The sequence below is a fragment of the Chroicocephalus ridibundus genome, chromosome 7 (assembly GCF_963924245.1).
Source record: "Chroicocephalus ridibundus chromosome 7, bChrRid1.1, whole genome shotgun sequence".
Lineage (NCBI taxonomy): Eukaryota > Metazoa > Chordata > Aves > Charadriiformes > Laridae > Chroicocephalus > Chroicocephalus ridibundus.
Genome location: NC_086290.1, coordinates 47,557,630 through 47,578,906, shown reverse-complemented (window position 1 = coordinate 47,578,906; position 21,277 = coordinate 47,557,630). Strand labels below are relative to the sequence as shown.

Below are 21,277 nucleotides of genomic sequence, written 5' to 3'. Positions count from 1 at the left end.
TCTCAGCTGCCGACACGGCGCAGCCAGCTGGCTGTGGAGGCTGGAGGGAATCTGCCTGCCCCTTTGCCTTCTGCGCCCATCAGCGGGATTAAAATCTTGGCTAGCAAACAAGCAGACCCGGAGAAAAATCAACACCTGGGGAGAGATACGAGGAGCCGCACAGCAGCCCCGACTCTCCCGCAAGCAAGGGACTGTTTATCAAGCCTTTCTGATAACACAAGAGTGAACTAGGATCTGGATCAGCCGCAATCCTCGTGGCTTACGGGGTTTCTGCGAAATAACACCCCCCAAACGGGACTGCCCCATGACAGGGCTCGGCAGCATCACGGTCCCTCCCTTCCCAGGGTTTACAACATCATCTCAGACACGCACAAGAGGGCAAACGCCCCACATTTTGGCCCTGTTTTCAGAGGCAGGGCCAGGACGGCATGGCTGTGTTTGCGATGGGGGGCTATTTTACCCGGTGGTAAAACAGTCGGACCCAGCGCGCCACCGGCACCAGGACTGACCCCCTCACCGTGCTGCTGGGACTCTAGAACCAGCGCCAGCCCCAACACACCTTCAGCCACTTGGCACCGCCTGCCTTATTGGCATGCGGGAGACAACTGTTAATTTCGAATCCATATGGGGCATCATTTAACCATGCCCTTCAAATTATTCACAGAATCTTAGTGGTTGGAAGGGACCTCTGAGATCATCGAGTCCAACCACATTAAAAAAAAAAAAAAAAAAACCACACACAAAAAAAAAAGCACCCACCAACTAAACTCCACACCCACAACCCCACACACAACACCCCACCACAAACCAATAATCATGGGCACTAGAGCATGCCCTGAAGAGCCATGTCTACACGTTTCTTACATACCTCCAGGGATGGTGACTCCACCACCTCCCTGGGCAAGCTGTTCCAGTGCCTGACCACTCTTTCAGGAAAGTCATTCTTCCTAATATCTAATCTAAATCTCCCCTGCCGCAGCTTCATACCATTTCCTCTGGTCCTGTCGTTATTCCCTTGGGAGAAGAGGCCAACCCCTGCCTCTCTACAGTTTCCTTTCAGGTAGTTGTAGAGGGCAATGAGGTCTCCCCTCAGCCTCCTCTTCTCCAAACTAAACATGCCCAGCTCCCTCAGTCTCTCCTCATAGGACTTGTTCTCCAGACCCCTCACCAGCTTGGTGGCTCTCCTCTGGACATGCTCCAGCACTTCAATGTCTTTCCTGTAGTGAGGGGCCCAAAACTGAACACAGTACTTGAGATGAGGCCTCACCAGTGCCGAGTACAGAGGCATGATGACTTCCCTAAGAGCTGTTTCCCAGTATGGGCTGGAGCCGCTCACGGTTGACTTTTGCACAGGAGCCCAGGAAAGAGCAACCCAGTTCAGAGCTTCTGCAGGTGGCAGACGGGTGGCTGCTGGGAAGAAGCAGAAACCAGGTAACGCACGTCCTGCAACGTGGTGTATAATTTACAACGATAGAAAAGTCCCCTGGGGAGGGACGTCCCCAGGTTCCTGCCCTGAAGTCTACTGCACCCCGAGCTCCTGAGGCCAGCAGCTTTGTCCCCATTTCGTGGGTTGCTCCGCCGACATCTCCAGTTTCAGGCAGGTGAAACCAGCCACTGGCATTTCCACTCTGGATCTCAACCTTAAGGACTGTATCAAGCCAGCCAGGTTGACGTCTACAACCACAACGACGAAAAATAATAGATCTCAGCCTAGAAAAAGCCTTGTAGGTACCACAGACCCCACCGGGGGCAGGGGCCGCCTGGTCTAAGCGCCAGCTGCCAACAGCTGTCCTGCTGCCCCACAGCAACGTCTCCTCCCGCACAGACACTGCTGATTTCAAAGGAATCCGGGTCAGGTAAGGATTTATCAGGATGTCTTTTCTGGACAGAGAGCTGCTGCTGTGGCTCCCATTTGGGTTTTCGCTGCAAGGCACCGACTTGCACGCATTTCATGGACGCTTTTTTGCAAAGCCTACTTAGAATGCATGTGCCTCCCTTCAGGTGATATTTGTCAGATTCCTACTATGGAAATGTTTTTACCTCCTGACAATACCCTTTAGATAGTGCCTATGGAGGTGGATGACTCAAGCTTGACAGGATGATTTCCATCCACCATTTTTTTATTAAAAATACTCCTAGCGGTTCCTAATGTGAAGACAGAAGCTGGTTTTTAAAGGGATGCGGAAACCACAGAGCAGGCACAAATTGTGCCACAATTTTATGTCAACCAGCAATAGCCAGAAAATCTATATGTAAAACAGCTCCTCCCAGCCTTAATTTATAATCTCATGCCTAGAAACTTGCTAAGCATATGGCAATAACATCCATCCGAGACCCCACCGTACTTCGTGGTCCCTAAGAGACAGGTTGTGGATGGCCTGCCGCTTTCGACTTCGTCATTTACTTGATGTTACAAAGTTAAGTAAGGCCTAATATAGCTTTCTGCGAGTTAATTCCCTTTGTGACGGTGACAGCTCCTAAAAACCCTCACGCTACTACAGAACCGCAAATAGCAAACACCGCGGCTAGGAATAGACAAGCCATCAGCAGAGTGACCTGCTATCTCTCCAGCCTCTTTCCTCACTGCCAGCATAGTATTTAAAGCAGGATGGAAAAAAACAGAGCGGAGTTGAAGCCGACAGATGGCTGATGCAAGTCGGAAAAGTTTTCAGAGGAGAAAAATAACCGGTCGGAGAAGAGACAGAGCAGCACCCTCAGCACACCGCTCTGAACGGCGCATGCTCGTCCGAAAACCCGGACTCCTTCCCCCTTATGTTACTTGAAGTCAGAAATATTTTTCGTTTCCCCATCTCCGTGTTATCCTTCACGCACCGCCCGCAGGCTGCAAACACGGAGCGTTGGTTGGTGTTGACCGCAGGGACGTGCCGGAGCCGGAGGCGGGCTGGGGGGACACGCTGCCTTCCAGCCCTGCAGCATCCCAGAGCCCACACGTGCAGAAACCCTTCCCAAAGCCTTGAGACACGCAATGCTAGACGCGGGGGGAAAAAAACCAAAATCTGCTGGAAAAAACCCGACACATCAGGCACTTGTTGGAGCCTCGAGCGCGGGGAGGCATTAGAGAAAATTCCCACCGACTTCCCCAGCTTCAAACCTTTAATAATTTAATACATGTGACTGGAATTTCTCAATAGGCTGGAACTCCCCGGGGACCAAAATCTCATTGAAAAAGAAACCAGGGAGAATTTGGCATCTCTTTCCCAGCCTGTAAGATTAAATGCAAATATGTTATTGGCATCGAGCTATCACAGCTTGATACATCCACAAAGCTCCCATACACTGACATTAACTTCTCAAGGAAGAACATTTTGTTACTCACCCTGAGATAGTTTATGCTTCAAGGCAGAAAGACTATTTCTGGTTTGGGTTTGGGCAGTCAACAGCGGCACCTTCACCAGATACCAGCACGCCTGGGCACTGACCTAGTCTTAGTGACAAAACACAGTAAGATAGCGGCTGCTGACCTAATATCACATCTAATTTCCAGCGACTCTGGTAGGTGGCACGCGGAAAAGTATCTCCAGCTTCTTATGCTGCTTTGGCTTTAGCAGCCATGAATGAATTCGGTACCACTTCTGTGTTTGCAGGTGGAAAATAATGGCCTGAGGTTGAGCTCTTCTCTGCTAGGCTAAGAACTGGGGCATATCTTCACGGCAAAGACACAAAGCCCTCGAAAAATAGGTGTTTGTAGAGCAAAAGGCTGTCAGGAAGAAAAATAACTAAATTCTAACAAGGAGCCTGTGCTTAACAGGCAGAGAATAAATGGATGATTAGTTAAAGAGCTCTAACCATTCTCCCGAAGAACGAGGGGGGATACTCTTTGTGAGCAGAGATGAATGAACTCCGCTGCTCTCCCATTCAATAGCACACTTATAATGGGGCGCCGGCCGCATCAAATGGATGCAGCACTCGCATTAGCAGCGACTCGGCTGCTGCCTCCTCAAAAGACGGGCTCCTCAACACCTCCTTCACTTCATTTGCCGTTAATTAACGGAGATGATCCGCAGCCTCTCGAGTGCTTGGGGAAGGATGGGGGGGGGTCTGCCTGTGAGGCTGTGCCCCGCTGCCTCCGGAGCTCCCCGGTGGGAAAGCGATGGCGAGGGGGCTGGCGAAGCTCGCAGAGCACCCGACGTGGCTTGGGCTGGCAGCAGGGAGACACGGAAAGGATGGAAAGGAGACTGGGTTTCCTTCCCACGCCCAGCCGCAGGCCGTTTCCATGCAGACAGCGGGGGAACAAATCAAGGACAAGTTTCCCTCGTGCAATGGCATGGCCCCGACGGCGGGTTGCAGCCCTGATGCCACTTGAATCAGCTCTTGACAGTCGTCTGCAAATCTCAAAGGCAGTTAGAGCAGATGTGCTGCAATCAGGGTAGGCATGGCAGAAACCCCCTTGTACTCTGCGTTTGAAATAAACTGCGAGACCTCGTCCGACGTCCTCCGGTCTGCTCAGCCGACCCCTGCCATCCCAAATAGGCACAAAAGCTAAGCTTTACCTGGCGACATAATTTGCCATCTATAGGATGCAGAGAAGCTGAGCCAGCTCAGATCTGCTCGCCAACTCAAATCTCCAAGCGAAGCTCCTGTAAACCAGGAGAAGAGTCCAGCAGATGCCTCTGCTGTCCCTGGGTGCCCAGGTCTTAGCCAAGCTGCCCTGAAAGCGGTTTCTCACACAGCATCTACTGCGTTCAGCACACACTCATTGGGAAGAAGACAAGCAGTTACAAATACACAGAAAACATTGTTTGTACTCAAGATCAGTTAATGCAAAGCTCGCAAAACCAAATCCAAAGGTTCTAAGTTGACAAAGGCATGAAAACTAAGGTCTGATTTACCAAAGCAGAGGTGAAAAGGAGGAGGGTGGCCAGAAATATTGGCCTTCTGTTTTGCCAAAATGGCTCCGACCTGTCCTGGAAGGACCGTTTCCACCTTGCACCATCCCCTTGCTCATTTCCTCATCAAGTTCTCCATTGAGACCACTGATTATGATCGCGCCTTGTACCAAATGTCCGCTGGGAAGCAAACCAAGAGCTTCAGTTTGTTCCGCAGCCCTCAAAGACCAGCTGTCAACAATATTAACTTCTGCTTAGAAATGACCCTGGTGAGCCACAAATTGCCTACAAGAGACACCTTCCCACCACAAACCAGACTGGGAGTCTGCCTGGCCTCGCATCCTGTCTGCGGGGCAGGAGGGATTAGCAGCAACCATTTTCTAGGGAGGAAATTATGGGATCCCACAGGCAGCAGATGCGGACAGCCTTCCTGATAGCCTTTGCCAGCCAGAGGCTGCTCTGTGCTCCCAATCACTGACCCGGAAAAGGGAATTTTAAAGCTCTTTCCAGCTTTTTATGCCACAAGCCACCTCTGTGCACCTTGTTACACTGAAACACAGAGAGAAACCTCACTTTTGAAGAGCCACAAAGCAAATGAGAAGACTTGCTAGGAAGACAGATTCAGCTCTGCAGGTTCCCAGGAAAGGCTAAAGACATCTTTATAAAAAGACATTAGCCTAACTTTTTCCTCTTGCAAAGTTTTGCCCATAAAAAGCAGCCTTTGTCTTTCAAAAAGCTGCCTTATTTCTAGGCAGAAGGACAAAATCTGAGGCTAAAATCAGTCTGCAGCTCTCAGCGTAACTTTGGTCGGGGACCTCTTCTTTGTCCCTGATCTGCTGAGCCATCTCGCTTCTGACCTGCCTTTTGCTCCTTGCTTCACGGGGAGAGTACCGAGAATACCGCCGGTTATTGCACTGACAACGCCGCAGAGAAGGTGAAAACGAGCCTTTCCCTGCTCCCAGCCCCCTTTGGAAAACTGCAAGGGCGTTGCTCACCATCCAGTTCCTCCACGGAGATATTCGCTAGCTGTTCACTGTCGCTGCCAGCGGAGAGTGAGCGGTTCAGGTAGTTGCCTTTGTACAACAAGCCAGCTGTTACATGGTGGAATGGCATCTTCTCCCTGGGCCCAAGAGAAAAAGGAAGAGAAAGGTTTATTTTCATTATTTGTCTTTGTTTTGTTTGAAGAGTACAATAGCCTGCCTTGAAAGAGTAGCTGGACCAAAGCATCCTACACCAGGGAACGTGCATTGAAGTCGGGCGCGTGACTGATGGGTTGCAGATTTTATTTAGTGCCTAAGACAGGAGCTAAATAAACAAACAAAAAAGCAGCAGCTTCTTCCTTATGCCGAACAAGACAGAACAGAAGTGCCTTAGGACAATATGAGTTTCTAGCACTCGTTCTGCTGCATTCAGCCTAGAGATTTGCTATTTCATACTAATTACATAGTGCACAGGGGTCTACATAGACATGCAATTAAAAAGTCATAGCATCCAGCAGCAGGACTTTCAAAGCCACGCGAGGGTCTGGACACCAGCTCTCAGACCCCGCGCCGGAGCGTTGAGACCCCTGAGATGGTCCAGCCCCCCGGGCCCGGAGCATCCCTGCTGAGCGAGACCCACGTCGCGCTGGTGCCTCCGCTCCCGATGTCAGTGGCCCTCGCCGCGAGAAGAAAATTCACATTCGAGCAGGGCCCAACAAAGAACGTTTTCATCTCGCAACTATGACAGCTAAGGAAAAATACTGCTCGATGGGAGGCTGTAGCAGAAAAGTGTTTGCAAACTTAGCAGGTATAAACACCGCAGCCTAGCGAAGGGCAGCCATCTGCACAGACAAAAGTGGAAATTACTGTCAGCAGCACTTACACATTGATTTAGGATACACAAGAAAGAGGCGAGATTGCCAAAGTCAATTGAAATATTAAGAGGAAGATTTGTCATACCCTGGGCTGGTTTCAATCAGCGCGGCCCCATCATGGGCCTACTGCGTTTTATACTGTACGTTTCCAGCAGACATAAATCAGCAGAGTCAACAGAGCCACCCAGACATCGGCCGAGGATCTGGCCCGGGGTCTCCGCAGGGGCTGGAAGGCGGCCAGGACGCGCTGGGCAGCACGGCTTGGAATGGGCCATTAATATAAACTTATACGGCGACTTTGGCAGATCTCACTCAACACCAGCGGGGGACACAGCCCCTTGGAAACAAACTCCAAGGGCATTCTCGCTCCAGCCACGCCGGGACATCAGCTTGCTCTGCCATAAAGAGATAAGTGCCACCTACTGAATCCTTCTCCAGCCAACACTACAATTACAAGGATGATCTGTCTCTTACTCAGCCATATGTTCTTACCACAGTCAATAAAACAAATGTATATACACATATTTCATTAAGTTTGTAACAAATGCCTTCTTGCCTCACCGAGTTAGTAAAAGCTTTAATAGACTCACCAAGAGCAAACTAACCTCGAGACACAGGAAAGGGAAGAAGAAAAGCCATGAGGTTTCTCTCGCACTGCTCAGCACGCACCTAGAATTTCTCTCGCAGTAATTATGTAAATAAATCCTAATCGTAATTTTAAGTATTTTTATTTGGGAGCCACTTTCTTCAGCAGCACATTAGAAACCGTAAACAAGGTTTTATTTTTCATTAAGCCTATCTGTAATTTCCCAGCACTTGCCAATTAATGTATTTCATTCTGATATATTGCTCGCTCTGACATATTGCTCTGCACTAAGAGGGGAATTCTACCTACCCAGAGGGAGACACGCAGGCGATGCCGGCTTTGGGACCGCTCTAGGTCCCGACAAGCAGGGCTGGAGAGACACTTCCAGCTCCCAGTCCCACCACAAAGGATTTGGGCAGCAACCGATCCACGTTTTCTCTTGATAATCACATGCCCGACGGAAAAGCAATTACACTGATTTTTCAAAACCCTATTAAATTGAAGGGACTTAGAAATCTAACACCTGCAACGGCCCAGGCGGAGCTCGCCCTGCGAAAGCAGCATGCGATGAGCCCCTGGGGCTGGGGACGGATGGTGGCACCGGCCCCTGGGCAAAGGGAGCTCGGCCCCTCACGCTCCCTGAGCCCACACGCTATTGGAGCAGCCGCAAGCCATGCACTTCAGTGCACTAAAGCATTTCAGAAATCACTTTCTGTGCCTCAGCTTCTACAACCAATAAAAAAAAAATGACAATGCATCTCCCTTGAGGGCTGAACTGCTCCCACCTGGGATGCTGTAATGCGTTTTAGTAGCGGCGGGGGGGGGGATGACCCGCGTGATATCCCAGAGCAAGAAATCCTGTATTAAATTCTACCGCCTAGGTATAGTATTATTTTTAAAAATGCAATATTATTCAACGGAAACCCTGCAGAGCGGCCGAATTCCAGCAGCTCTCAGCCTGCCTCCAGTTTTAACAAGAGATGCTCAGAAACGGACCGGCAGCAGCTCCAGATGTCCAAACAGTGATGCGCAGCCGTGCTTTGGGAGCGCTCGGCGTCCTGCAGACCAGAGCCTGCTGCCAAAACCGAGCCGTCTGCACCGGGGCGGTGGGGCGGGGGTGGGGAGACCACGGCAAAGAGGGGGCACTGCGAGGTGCAGGCTGTGGGAGGGCTCATCAAGGAAAGCACCACATTTTGCAAAGCATCCTACGCTGAAACACCTCAAAAGCTTCGTGGAAATACATAGGTGGCCGATGCCTGACTGGGAACAAGAGGTCTGTCCTAGCACGGACACACCGGTCCAGGCTCATTTCGAATTTAGCCAAAATGTCCGTGTTGGAGATACGGTGACCTTGAGCTTGCCTATGGCTGCTCCTTCCAGCGCCAGCCGAGACCCCGGGTAAACTCAATCCGTAACAGACCGGGTGCTGACGGGACCCGGCCCGCACCGCGGTGACACCCTTCCCGCGCGCTCGGTCAGATGCTGGTGCCGGAGTGCAGGGGGCCGACAGCTTTCTGTCTCTTACACGTCTTAAATTTGCATTGACGTGTGCTCACCTCCTCTGGGTGGGAAGGGGGAAGATGCCCCAGCACCTGCCCCATTTCGCAGAGCCGCACAACAAGCCCCCGAGCAGGCAGCTAGCAGCGAGCTCCGCTCTCCGTCTCCGAGGCACTCGAGACACACACATTTTCCACTGAGCGACTTGCAAACCGAAAGCAGTTTTCAAAGGCATAGTGGGATTTTGGAGCAACGAAATCTCCTTGAATAGTATCATGAAAACATTGACATTTAACCAAAAAGCCCTCAAAGAACCCATAAACGTGTGTATGGAAATGTTACCATGGTACCTTGCCAAGGTTTCCGTCTCTGCGCCAAGCTCACCAGCAGGTTACATCCCCCGGAACGCCCGGCGGCAGCTCTGCCAGCCTCGCTCTTTCCTTTCAGCACAACCACATTTGTGAAATTTATAAGATGTTCGTAAAGCAATTTGCCGTCAGGAAAAAAAAAAAGGCAGTTAGACGATGCTCACATGTCTACGCTCGCTCCGGTTCGCATTCTTCACCCGCTCTGGCGATATGTTTTTTAAAAAGGCTTCCAGACCCAATTGAAAATCCACGCAACGACAAAGCTGGAAGGTTTAACTTAAGTATCAGTCAACAAGATGGAACCAGGATCAATTTGTATTGATCCCGGATCTCCCTTGGTAGTTACCAATTTGGAAAAGATTTCTTGCTAACCTCTCTCCTACGTGCAGCACAAAATGATGCCCAAGAGTTGTTCCGTGTTTTACAGCCTCGGGCACATAACGCCCGGGATCATTAGCCCTGCCTGGGTGTTATGCCTGGCCGGAATCCTGGATTCAGCTGTAATTCGATGGATCCTGGCTGCGGCCCAGCAGGCTGGCTGGGACCTGGGCTAACAGGTCCCCGTCCTGCATGCCAACCGGCCCCACAGCCACCGTCCCACGGGTTGTCAGACGGACCAGGCAGGAATGATGCTGGTGGAGAAACGTGGGAAGGGGGTAAAATCATGCTCCCCATCTCTCCCACAAATCTGGCTGAGGTTGAGCAGAGGGCTCCAGCTGATAGTATGGGAAAAGACACACGTACATGGGTGGACAAGCACACACGTGCAGCACAGCAGCGTAAGCTTCATTTTCCTAAGAAAGCGGGCTAAAAAAACAACAGGAATACAGAGAAAATCCATGAAGCAACCAGATGGTAGCGAAACTGGAACGGTAGCTGTAAAGTCCCCCAGCTCGCTCTAAAACCCTTTAAAAATTCATCAAATGAAGTAACGGCGCTAAAGATGCTTCTCCCTGGGCAGAGCAACGTTATAACATCTCAGGCAAATAAGAGCGGTGACTTCCAAAAAAATTATCTCGTTTTCCCCAGAGCTGAACGACTGCCATTATCTTTTCAGGTAGGCTGTGTAATACCTAGCCGGATCCAAAGGGAAGAGCGGAGCAAACAGAACCGGGAAATTCCCGGGCGATTTGCTCCTCCGTGCTCTGGGCGTGACGCAGCAGGCAGGGGACACGACCGACTTTCCAAAGAGTCTTTACCGCTGTTCTGGTACATTTTGCTTTCTTTGCTGCCCGGGCCCGTTGTCCCTTCCCTCTCCCCAGGAGGCAGTCACAGCTGGGGGTCGCGGTCGGCCCGTGCTCTCCGGCGTGGGAGGGATGGAGATGGACTAAATCCCCATCTCTGTGTTTGGAGCCAATATCGTTAGGGGAAGACAAGTCAAGCATTTTGTTGCAGACACGTGGCTTTGGCAAAATCCTCCTGCTGGGAAGAGCACTAAGTCACTTCGTCCCTTATCACCTGCATTGGCTGTTGCTAACAATAGCCTTAAAGATTATTTTTCCCCCTTTATTTTGTGCAAAAACTTGGCACCTCGACTGCGATAGGAGCCCAAGCTAGCAAAGGGAAGCCTGAAGGGCCCGAAGAGCGTGGTTTTGGCGCGGGGAGGAGGGCTGAGGATGCAGGGAAGGGGAAGGGGAGCACATCGAGGGCTCCGTAATGAGGTGTGAGGATTTAAGCTGCTGCAATAAAGCGCAGAAGTCTTGTTTAATCAGTCTCGACTCAGGTGCGTAAAGAGACACAGGAATGAAAGCATGCTCAGGCAGATGGCTTTCTCTGTAGCTACAAAATCAATATAAGCGGGTCCTGGAAGGGAAGGGCGCCTTGGGATTGAGAAAAATAAGGTCTGGTGCATAGGGAGCCTTAAAAGAAAGCCCTAAAATAGATCCTCCCAGGGAGGAAAATCTTTGAGGAAGTTTGTATTTTCTGACTATTGATACCAATAAAGCGAAATCCCCCAAAACACACGGAAAGGCACATTCGGGCTATATATAAAACAGAACTATTGCAGGAAGAGAAAGACAAGAGCCTCCCTGCTCCCAGTCCGCTGCTGCAGCCTGCACAGAGCAGTAAAGACACCGGACCGTTTTTGGAAGCCAAATTTCCTCAGACTGTAATGCAAAGTCATTGGGCTGTGAGTCCAAGTGAGCCCTAAAGCTTCCTCTGAAAAGGTTTTGCTTTTACTTTTGGAAAACAGGAGCGCTCTCACTTTGCGGGAGCAGGGCTGCTCATGAGAAGCTAGACCCAGCACTTACACACACGGTATTTTCAGCAAATTAATCCATCCAGATTAATTTCATACCTTTTACAAGGACGCATGGACTGCAAACGTGAGATCTTAATCCGCGGGGAACACACAGGCGTGTGAGATTCACGATGCGTTTGCTAGTGGCGATACAGGTACGGACCAAGACTGGGTCCCCAGGAGGGACCACTTTCAGCCCTGACCCTCCACACCCACGTGTGCCCCCAGCCTCATCGCACCATACGCGGCATTCCAGCTGTATGCGATTATTTATTGGCATAAACCTAAAGAAAAATCTTCCCCTATTTCAGACAATGACCAAGAAAATGAAGATCTCCTTGCTGATGGACACCAGGTTGGGATACCAGCAATAAAGGCCCCCAGGGTGATCAACGGGTAAAAGGACTTTGCAAACCTTAGACCATTTTCGGCACTCAAGGATGAAACTGGGAAGAAAGTCCTCTGAAATGCAGAAAACAAGGTCTGAGTGACAAGCCTAATGGATGAAGTGCCACTGAGGCACTTCACGAGCGACAAACTTGCAGGTTCCGGGACTACAAAGCGACAGGAGCTTCAGATGGTTTTGCGCTCTTCCCCCCCCCCGTCCCGCCCCCGCCTTCCCCAGAAAATTTGAAATTAAAAAGAAGAGGAAGGTCACTTTTTAAAAGACACCGCAGCGCTAAACGACTGAAGCTTCACGGCTGCCTTTGAATACCGCATGGCGGAAAGGATGAGCTGCGGATGCCAGGTCAAGTATAAAATATACCCGTTCCTGTCTGAAAGCGGAACATGGGAGAACACAGCGGGACGGTTTTAAACCATAGTTGTTGTTTGTTGTTTTTTAACTAGGGCCTAGACTGATCCTCAGCTCAATCTGCCGGGAGGAGAGGACTGCAATGGCTTGATAGCTCTGCGTCTCCCGGGCAAGCACATCGCACGCTAAGGGGATATTCCCTTTCCGTTCCCAAACAGGCTTAAACCTGCATAATTAAAGAACCGTCATAACTGACTCCGCCGGCATTTCAGCTCTTCACCCAGGCTCCTCTTAGCCCCCAAACCCACCCTCCCCTTTCGCAGCCAGCAGTCCCAAGGTTTTTTGCTTGCCCCTCTCCCTCTTTTTGCCGACTGAGACACTTTCTGCTCCTGGTGGCAGGGCTTGCGTTTAGCCAGGGTTAGTCCAAAATTGCCATCTTCGTATAAACCACCGTTGTTTTTGAAAGCTACTGAGCTGATATTAAAAAGTAAAAGACAAGTCAACAGGACAACAAAAATCTCCAAATTCCCCCTTCTGATAATTCACCTGGAAACATGAAAAAATCAGTTTGGAAACGGAGCTTTTATCCCTGGGGAGGCTGCAGGGTGCGTACACCAGCCTCCCATTCCCTCCTACAGGTTCAGCCCCTCCACAAGATGCCAGGACCTGCGGCGTGCATCATCCCGGGGTTTCCAAAAAAAAAGACCGTTTGAGGCCACGGTAAGAGTTTGTGAGAGGAAAACAACGCAGGCTTCCAAAAAGCTCTAAAATCTCAAGGCGAAGGGCTTCTGTGATGGGAAGCTGAAGGCTATAAACACGCAAATTGGAAATTAAGCAAGAGTTTTTAATGGCGAAGGTGATTAACCAGTGGAACAAAGTACCAGAAGGAGTGACACATTGCTGTCTCCCAGACAAGACCAGCTGGAACACACGCTTTAGCCAAGCGCAAGCTACCAAGCTCAGTATTGGAGTTAACGGGCTGAAATCTAATGGCTTGGGATATATCGTTTTCCAGATTAGATGCTCCGACGGTCCTCCCGGGCCTTAAAACCCTCCTGCTCACCCCCCCCCACCCCCGGCAATCGGCTTCCCCGGCGCTCAGGAGACGGAGGCACGGACAAAGTCAACACCGAGCGGTTTGACTGAGCGTACGTCGCCGAGCAGCGGTGCAGGAGAGGCTTCGGACCGTCCGCCGCAGCCGCTCGCACCATTACACCAACCCCCTCCACAGGCCTTGCTGTTCAAATACGAAAAAATCAGATTTCTCTTTTTCTGGAACACTTAGCTCTTTTTTTTTTTTTTTTTTTTGCCCCCCCCGCCCTGGGTGGAAGAACACAAGAAGATAATAGAGAACTAACTGATGGCAGAGGGTGACGAGGTCCTCGTTGGCAGTCGGATGCAGCGTATCGCAGAGCTTTTAGCCGAGATGAAGAGAACGTCAAGACGGTGAGGAAACATCACTTGGGCATCTTTAACCCCACCCCAAAATGCATTTCTAACCTGTTTCCCTGCTCTCTTTAGCCGTTTTCTCCCCCACTCGCAACCCACTGAGTGTTTGCTTATCGAGAGCGTCTGGAGGAGGGTTTTCTCAGCGTGCTTCTGTTCGTTTCCTCCTGTCCGGTTGCCTTCACTTCACAAGCATAAATCAGCCCCACAGCCATTATTAGCAGCGATTCCTGGCACCCCCAGCACACTGAGCAAGCATCCTATTTAAGAAAACAATATACAATGGATTATTCATAACAGACCGAGTGCGTCACAGATGAGTAATTATAAACATGAAATATATAAATAATGCCAATTTTTACAGCAGCTTTAACAAAGTAGCACACTACAAACAGCCTTTTGGTTGATTGTATATTATTAATGAAATGCCAAAACATTTAGGTTTTTTTCACAGGACAATTAATTACTCCCAATAAATACAACTTCTGCCAGGCCTCTTCTTTAAAGGAGGCTTTTGGACAGCTGGTGAGGGTTATTTTTTAAAAGCAAGAGCTGATGGTTCCTACAGAAAGTTCCCTAGGAGCTACGAGGACTGCAGCCATCAACGTATATAAATGAGCCAGAAGGTAATTAAAGAGGTGAGGGTAGCCGTAATGCTGGAAGAGTTTTCATACAAATTGAGGTGGATCGCAGTGTAAGATTCAAACCAAGACACGCTCCAAGAAAGTGTCTTCATACACATACAATGGCCCAGCTTTAAAAGAGGATCCAGATTTTAAAAGAGGATCCCAGTTTGCTTGCTGGGAGAGGGTCAAGTGACCCAAATGAAGACCTTACCCCAACAAGAAGTTTCCAGAACCACCAGGCTGGTTATTATTAACTACTGTCAAGCCAGGAACAGGCCATGGTGAGAAAGGGACCACTACGCTCATGGCACCTCTCCATGCAGAAAACTGGATGTATAGAATCATAGAATCGTCTAGGTTGGAAGGGACCTTTAAGATCAATGAGTTCAACCATCAACCCAACACTGCCCAAACCACCACTAACCCACGTCCCTCAGCACCACGTCTGCCCGGCTTTTAAATCCCTCTAGGGATGACGGTTCCACCACTTCCCTGGGCAGCCTGTTCCAATGTTCGATAACCCTTTCGGTGAAGAAATTCTTCCTAATATCCAACCTAAACCTCCCCTGGTGCAACTTGAGGCCGTTTCCTCTTGTCCTAAGCCTTTGGCCCTGGTGGTATCAGCTGCCTTCAGATGCACAGGACTCGCAGTGCCACTGAAGAAGGTGGCCAGGGCATCCACCGAATGGTGCACTGTCCACCCAGAGCAGCTGCTCAACACCCACCACGACACTACTTAGCTGCTTATGGGAAGAGTATATAGGTAGATCCCAAACCTGCAATGACCTCTCTACGTGCATGGTGGTGGGCAGGAATGGACCTCCTCCTGGGGGTAAGCCCTGGAGCCCTGATGCTGCAAAGCGCTGAAGCACTCCGTGGACCCAGCAGGGTCTCAGCACGTGCTCGGGAGGGCCTCGTCATCCGAGACCTTCATTCAGAATTAAGCCAGATCCTATCAGGGAATGCTGAGCTGTGTTGAGAAAGTCTGCGCTTCTTTCTTTGCGAGCTACCGGTCTTTGGAAGATTATAGTAAAGCTGTTCCAAGAAACCAAAATGATCATTTCCTGCTGGAGTGCAGTATTTAGCTCTTGGGGTGGCACAAATTACAGCATCCTTATTTTTATTTCAGTATTTATTTGAAGGAAATGTACAACAGAAATGTGATGCTGGCTGTATTTTAAACCCACGAGCACTCTGTAAACAAGCTAGACCCGGAGAGATTTGCATGTTTCTTCTTGAAACATAAGGAGAACCAGCGAGACTGAATAATTGAAAACAGTTATGGAGACTTCATTTTCTTGTTTTTCCTGGGATTTACTCTTGGACTGGCTGTTCCCAACCTTAATACCTGGCAGGGATGATCAATTATTTGGACTCTCATTTGCATAATGGTTGATGTGCCGACAGCTCTCCATGGGGAAATCACTGCCCTGGCGGAGGTCACCAATATGCAGAAAAAAATAGCGCAGAGAGGGCTTTTTTGTTAAACTGCAGTTTCTAAAAGGGGTCAGAGCAGAGTATCTAAGATCAAGGATGAACAGCTAAATACATGTCAAAGAACACATTACTGCGACATCCTTGGTAGCCTCTAGATATGTCCCCAAACCCTTGGAGAAGCTTGCCAACTAGCATCCCAAACATGTCTGGGTCTTCAAACACATGCCCATGGGGCAGGCTTCCCTCGGGGCTGGGTGCGGGGCCGGGGGGAACCGCAGCCTTCAGAGGAGGCAACAGCCAAACTCCCGTTACCTTCACCGGGACAGGTTGCAAGCATCAGCAGTGCTCATCCAAGCCAACAGGCTATTTACTTAGCTGTTTGCCTAAGGCTTTGCAGGATTGGATAACCCTCCAAAATGATCATCGCGTCTACGCAAACAGCTGTGGTCCTGCACGTAGAGGAGAATGAAGAAAACCTCATTAAAGTGGATCAATCCCGGCGCAAGGCACGAGCTCGCTGCAACTCGTTAACTTCAGCGAGGCGCTGCCCTACTGACCTCTTTGCAGAATCAGGCCCCCGGCAGGAGGCGAGTACGAACGCAAAGAGAATTTAGGTTAGGAAGGAATTAAGCCAAACTGGAATGGGTGCAGGATGCCAGCGGCATCCATTCCCTCGACTGAACAAGCTTCCAGCTTCTAGGGCTCGCTCACGTTACTGTTTAACGTGCCGGCATCAAGGATAAAACGATCCCAAGGAAACTCTTTGTACGCAGATGCTCTCTCTGCACGCACGTGCCCGCCGCGCTGCCATAGAATAGAATAGAATAGAATCATCTCGGTTGGAAAGGACTTCAAGATCAGCGAGTCCAAGCATCAACCCAACACTGCCAAGTCCACCACGACCCCACGTCCCTCAGCACCGCATCTGCCCGGCTTTTAAATCCCTCCAGGGATGGCGATTCCACCCCTTCCCTGGGCAGCCTGTTCCAATGCTTGATAACCCTTTCAGTGTAAAAATTTTTCCTAATATCCCTCCTAAACCTCCCCTGGTGCAACTTGAGGCCGTTTCCTCTTGTCCTGTCACCTGCGTCACCCCATGCAGGCATCCTCCAGGACCCCGCATGGCCACAAGCACACCCAGAATCTGCTCATGCCCAATCTGAAAGGCAAAGCAGCCAGATTTTGACCCTTGCTGCTTTTATAAACACCCAAACCCATTCTGCAGACACCACGGGGAGGAACTACAATAAACACGCGTGACGACGACGGAAATACAGGAGGGAAAGGCAAAGGGACGGCTCGGAGACCCCCAAACCAGCACCTCCGCCAAGGACAATCCCCCCCCCACCCCAGCACTGCTGGGCATCGGTTCGCTGCTGGGGGCTCCGAGGCAAGGAGTCAGCACCCCGCTTTGCAACGCCTGCACCCCGGAGGCAGCCACCGGCGCTGCTGGGATGCCAACACAGCGGGGCACGGCTGCAGGCAAGGAACGATGTGGATCCGAACCCTCCGCCCGGCTTAAATGGCTCGGTAACATATGAAAAAGGGAGGTATATTGCTGCCCGAAAGCTTCAGCTGTGAACAGACCTAATGACAGCACGCAGTGCAGATGTTTAAGCTTTTCTTTTATCATGCTGTAAAAATGTATATATACAATTATGCCCGGTAAGCCTCCACAAGCAGATCCGAAGTTCAAGGAATGAGGGGGCAGCTTCAGAACCACCCACCGCATTTCTCCACATTTTCCATGCCCTACCCATGCACTTCAGGTTCAACAGCCTAAATCCACACCGCGGCTTTAATTACCACTGCTTAACGTTCTTTACTCTGAGAAGCATTTTCACATTTTAGCGCCTGTATCAAAGTAGACTGCCTTTAATTGAAAGCAGACCTGTGAAACAGTGTGTTTCTATTGCCCTCTTTCCACGATAGCCCAAGTGCTATTGCATAATCCCTAGTATTTTCTTCCGCTTCTTGCTTACACTTTTAACACTAACCACATTCACAGGTTCAAAATACAATTAAGGACTACCCAGTCTTGAAAAGCTTCTCCGTACGTATCATTTCCCCCAGTTAACAGCTGAGCTAATATATCTTCAGCTGTGGAGCGTATAAAACTGAATAAAACTGACTTGGTATTGTTTACAGGACTCATAAAAAATCACTGCCGTTTACCTTAGCAATGCACCTGGCTAAAAAAACGAACGCTCTCAAACCCGTTCAGCACTCCCAACATATTCTGAAAAGGCTCGGCCTGTTTCATTTTATGTCTCCTAATAGATTGCCTGCCATATTTCACGCCGGATCGATAAATTTATATGTGCACAAATCGACTAAAATGAGGTTTACTGGCATTCCTAATACAAGTAGTTTCTCGGTGGGTATTTTCTTCGGTTCACGGTAACTCTGGAAGATAAAACATGCACAGCACTATCATCTCACTCCGGGTCAAGCCATGATTTCGCTTAGAAATGAGGTCATTTAAAGCAAAATAAAATGAGAGGACTTGCATTGCATTGTAACTTACAGAGGAAGGTTTTCCGGAGGCCGTGTGAGATGCATGGGACCAGCCATTTAAACGCCCCGACACCGGGCTGGGATTTACTCTGTTGAAGGAAAGCCCGGACAAGTGGCCACAAAAATGTTGTTTATATATCCATCTATATTTATATATCCCCATATTATTACGATACGGTAGGAATAAGCTGCATCAGCATGATCCTCGAGCACGTTACGATTGGACAAAAACTGCGTGATAATGAAGTCGGAGAGAGGGTGAGTCCGGAGAGAGGAGCTCCGAGCCCGGCTCCCCACGCAGCTGAGGCACGAAAGGAAGGAGATTTTGTTTAAATTAGCATTTGTGCAAACTATTTCTCTTTAAACGTGGTGTGGGGTTTTTGGTTTTGGTGGTTTGTTTTTTTTTTTTCTTTTTGCAAGACAAATTTTGCCCTGGGATTCGACAGCTGGGAAAAGCTCGCGAAGTGTTATCCATCACCGATGAAATCCATCACTTCGCAGGATCGGGGCCCGGCCCCATCCTGCCCCACCGAAAAGTTAAGGGAGGGTGTTGTGAGGAGCAGATGGGGTCTACACGCTACCAAAGCAGCAGCCGGTTCCTGCAGCTCCCCGAGGAGACCCCTGCGGTCCTTACACCTGGAAGTTTCACCCGGTGCAGGATTTGGCCCAGGTCTCCCACCCTCCCCACCCGGTTGGGATCTCACCCGGAGAGATGCAAACTGCCTTGCCGGAGCCGGGGCAGGAGATCTGTCTACAGGTGCAGCGCAGAGAGGATTTATCTACAGGTACAGCGCACGCTCACGAGGAAACAGTTAAGCATCCACAAAGACTCCAAAAACCGAAAAGCTGAAGCTTCCCCTATCAAACCCTTCCCAGAAATAAAGTCGCACTGCCAGACATGCATGCCAGTGGGGAAAGGACGCGGGCAAAGACCCTCTCCCCTCCCCAAAAGAAGCCAGCTGGAATATTCCTTGTGGAAAAAAAAAAAAAACAAAACCCAAAAAAAACCCCGGCATTGGGAGCTCTTACCTGGTAAAATCTGTATTCCCAGCTCCCAGCACACCTACAGCACCAGGCTCTCATGGGGCATCGCGCGAGGGTGCAGCGGCAGATTGGTGCAGGTCATGGAAGTTTACAGCCAGAAGCAAAAAAAAAAAAAACAAAACAAAACCCAACCAAACAAACCCAAACCACCACAAACCCAAATCAAAACAAACAAAAAAATCCCCCAAAAGCCACAACATGACCCAAACGATATCCCTGCAAGGGCTGTCTCGTTACAAACAAGATGAGATGAAGGAGGGGTTTTTACTTGCTCTGAGGCATCATATGGAGCTTAATCACAGGCAGTTACGTATATGGTGCTTTTGGCCTTCAATCAAGTGTGTCATTTTGGTGGCAGCTGCCTACGTGATGTAAGCAACCTGGGTGATCCAGTCCTTTGCCAATCACGGCCTTGTGCAGCTATTTTACAGCTGAACCACGGGGAAATTCGATTTCCCGGGCAATGGGGAGATCCTCTTGTAGTCCGGCAAGCACATGGAGCGAGACGGGATCACGCACCTCTCCTCGGGTTGGAGTTACGGGCAACCACAGCCCGGCCAGACCTCCGCGAGCCGCTCCCAGGGCTGATCTCGTCCCGCTCTCATATCCCGACGGAGCCCGTCTGTATCCCGACGACTCGCAAGACACTCCAAAAGCCCCCGAGAGCCGAGACAAGCTTGTGCGGCGAATGAGTGCGGCGCAGGGCGGCGCGTGCTAAGGGGGATGCAGGTGCTACGTGGAAACCAGTAAAACTTGGTGGGTGGAAAAGGTCTGAGCTGCTGGTGAGTAACGGGAGAAACAGCTCACGCTCAGGACACCAGCAAAAGCCCCACAGCTCAGCCCTCCTTAACGCATTCCTTTTGCTGGGGAAATCAGGAGGCAATCACCGCAAATCGTGTATTAAATCTGAGGACTGAAATTATAATTGGAAATAAAACCAGGCTGGGCTGCATCCATTAAAGCTATTCGTAGGCATCTGGGCGACAGGCAGGACTCTCTCTGGGAGTCTTTTGGTTGCCGACAGCGGCATCACTAGGTGTTTGGGGCCAAATTCCTCCGGCGCGTACATTTGTTGATTTTTGACAGATTCATTAAAGCCCCCTCTATTCAACCAGATGGCGGATGCTCCCCCTGCTCTGGGCTCTTCGTTCTTATCTAACTCCCCACGAGCAGGACACCGCAGAGATACCGAGCGCTCATTACATCATCCGCGGCACGAAGGAGGAGAGGGCCGGGAAATTAAGAAAAAAGGGCTCTCTGGGCAGCAAAAGTGATGTTACGCCGCTCCATGGCAACTTGCGTGCCCCGCTCCACGAACACGCGTGTGCACCACACAGCCCAAGCCGGGGGGGTGAAAAATAAACCCACCCGTGAACGAACCCCACGCGTCGGGGGGGGGACGGACGGACACGGGGTACCAAGTCAGGCTGGGAATGGGGATGAGCATCCCCGCTCGCAGACACCACCCCCCCCTCCCCCGCCCGACATCACCATCCCCGGACCCCACCGCACCCCGCGGGGGACGCTCCGAGAGCCGGCGAGCCCCCGCCCCGGCCAACAGGTCGGTTCCCCGCGGAGAAGCGGCTGACACCCCCCCCCCCCCGCCCCGGTGCTCCCCATCCTTTTTGGGGGTCTCACCCCTTCCTGGACTCACCTCTCCACCAGCCGGCTCCTCCGCTACAGGTTTGTTCGGCTCCTCTTCCCCCCCCCCCCCTTCCACCCCCCCTCCCTCCCTCCCTCCCTCCTCCAGATCGCTCCTGGCCGAGTTATTCAAAGGAGGATGGAGGGAGGAGGCAGAGAGGAGAGGAGAGATCTGGGCGGTGAGGATGGAGGAGCCAAAAAAAAAAAAAAAAAAAAAAAAAAAAAGAAAAAAAAATTAAGAAAAAAAAAACCCAAACCAAAAACCCCAAACCACCATAAAATGGAAAAAAAAAAAAATTAAAAAAATAATTAAAAATGGAATGAAATGAAAGCAGGTAACGCCGAAGAAGGCTGCCGAGTGCGGCGCGGCTGCGGCTCAGCCCCCCATGGCCCCTCGCAGCCCCGGCCCCGCCGCGC

At 50.5% G+C, this 21,277-nt stretch overlaps 1 protein-coding gene across 4 annotated transcripts in view; it reads right to left on the bottom strand.

Annotated features, from left to right (window-relative positions):
* Positions 1 to 21,024, bottom strand: part of CALN1 (calneuron 1) — a 139,533-nt gene extending 118,509 nt beyond the window's left edge. Inside the window, exons 1-2 of one of the 4 annotated variants that reach the window (XM_063341827.1) lie at positions 20,874 to 21,024; positions 5,843 to 5,967 (exon numbers count right to left, since the gene is read on the bottom strand). In XM_063341827.1, coding sequence (XP_063197897.1) covers positions 5,843 to 5,960 — 118 coding nt within the window. In that variant the 5' untranslated portion in view covers positions 5,961 to 5,967; positions 20,874 to 21,024. Of the gene's footprint in view, positions 1 to 5,842; positions 5,968 to 18,185; positions 18,208 to 19,204; positions 19,415 to 19,738; positions 19,866 to 20,873 lie in introns of those variants that run through there. The other 3 variants (XM_063341829.1, XM_063341828.1, XM_063341825.1) reach the window with 3 other exon arrangements.
* Between the last annotated feature and the right edge of the window lie 253 nt (positions 21,025 to 21,277).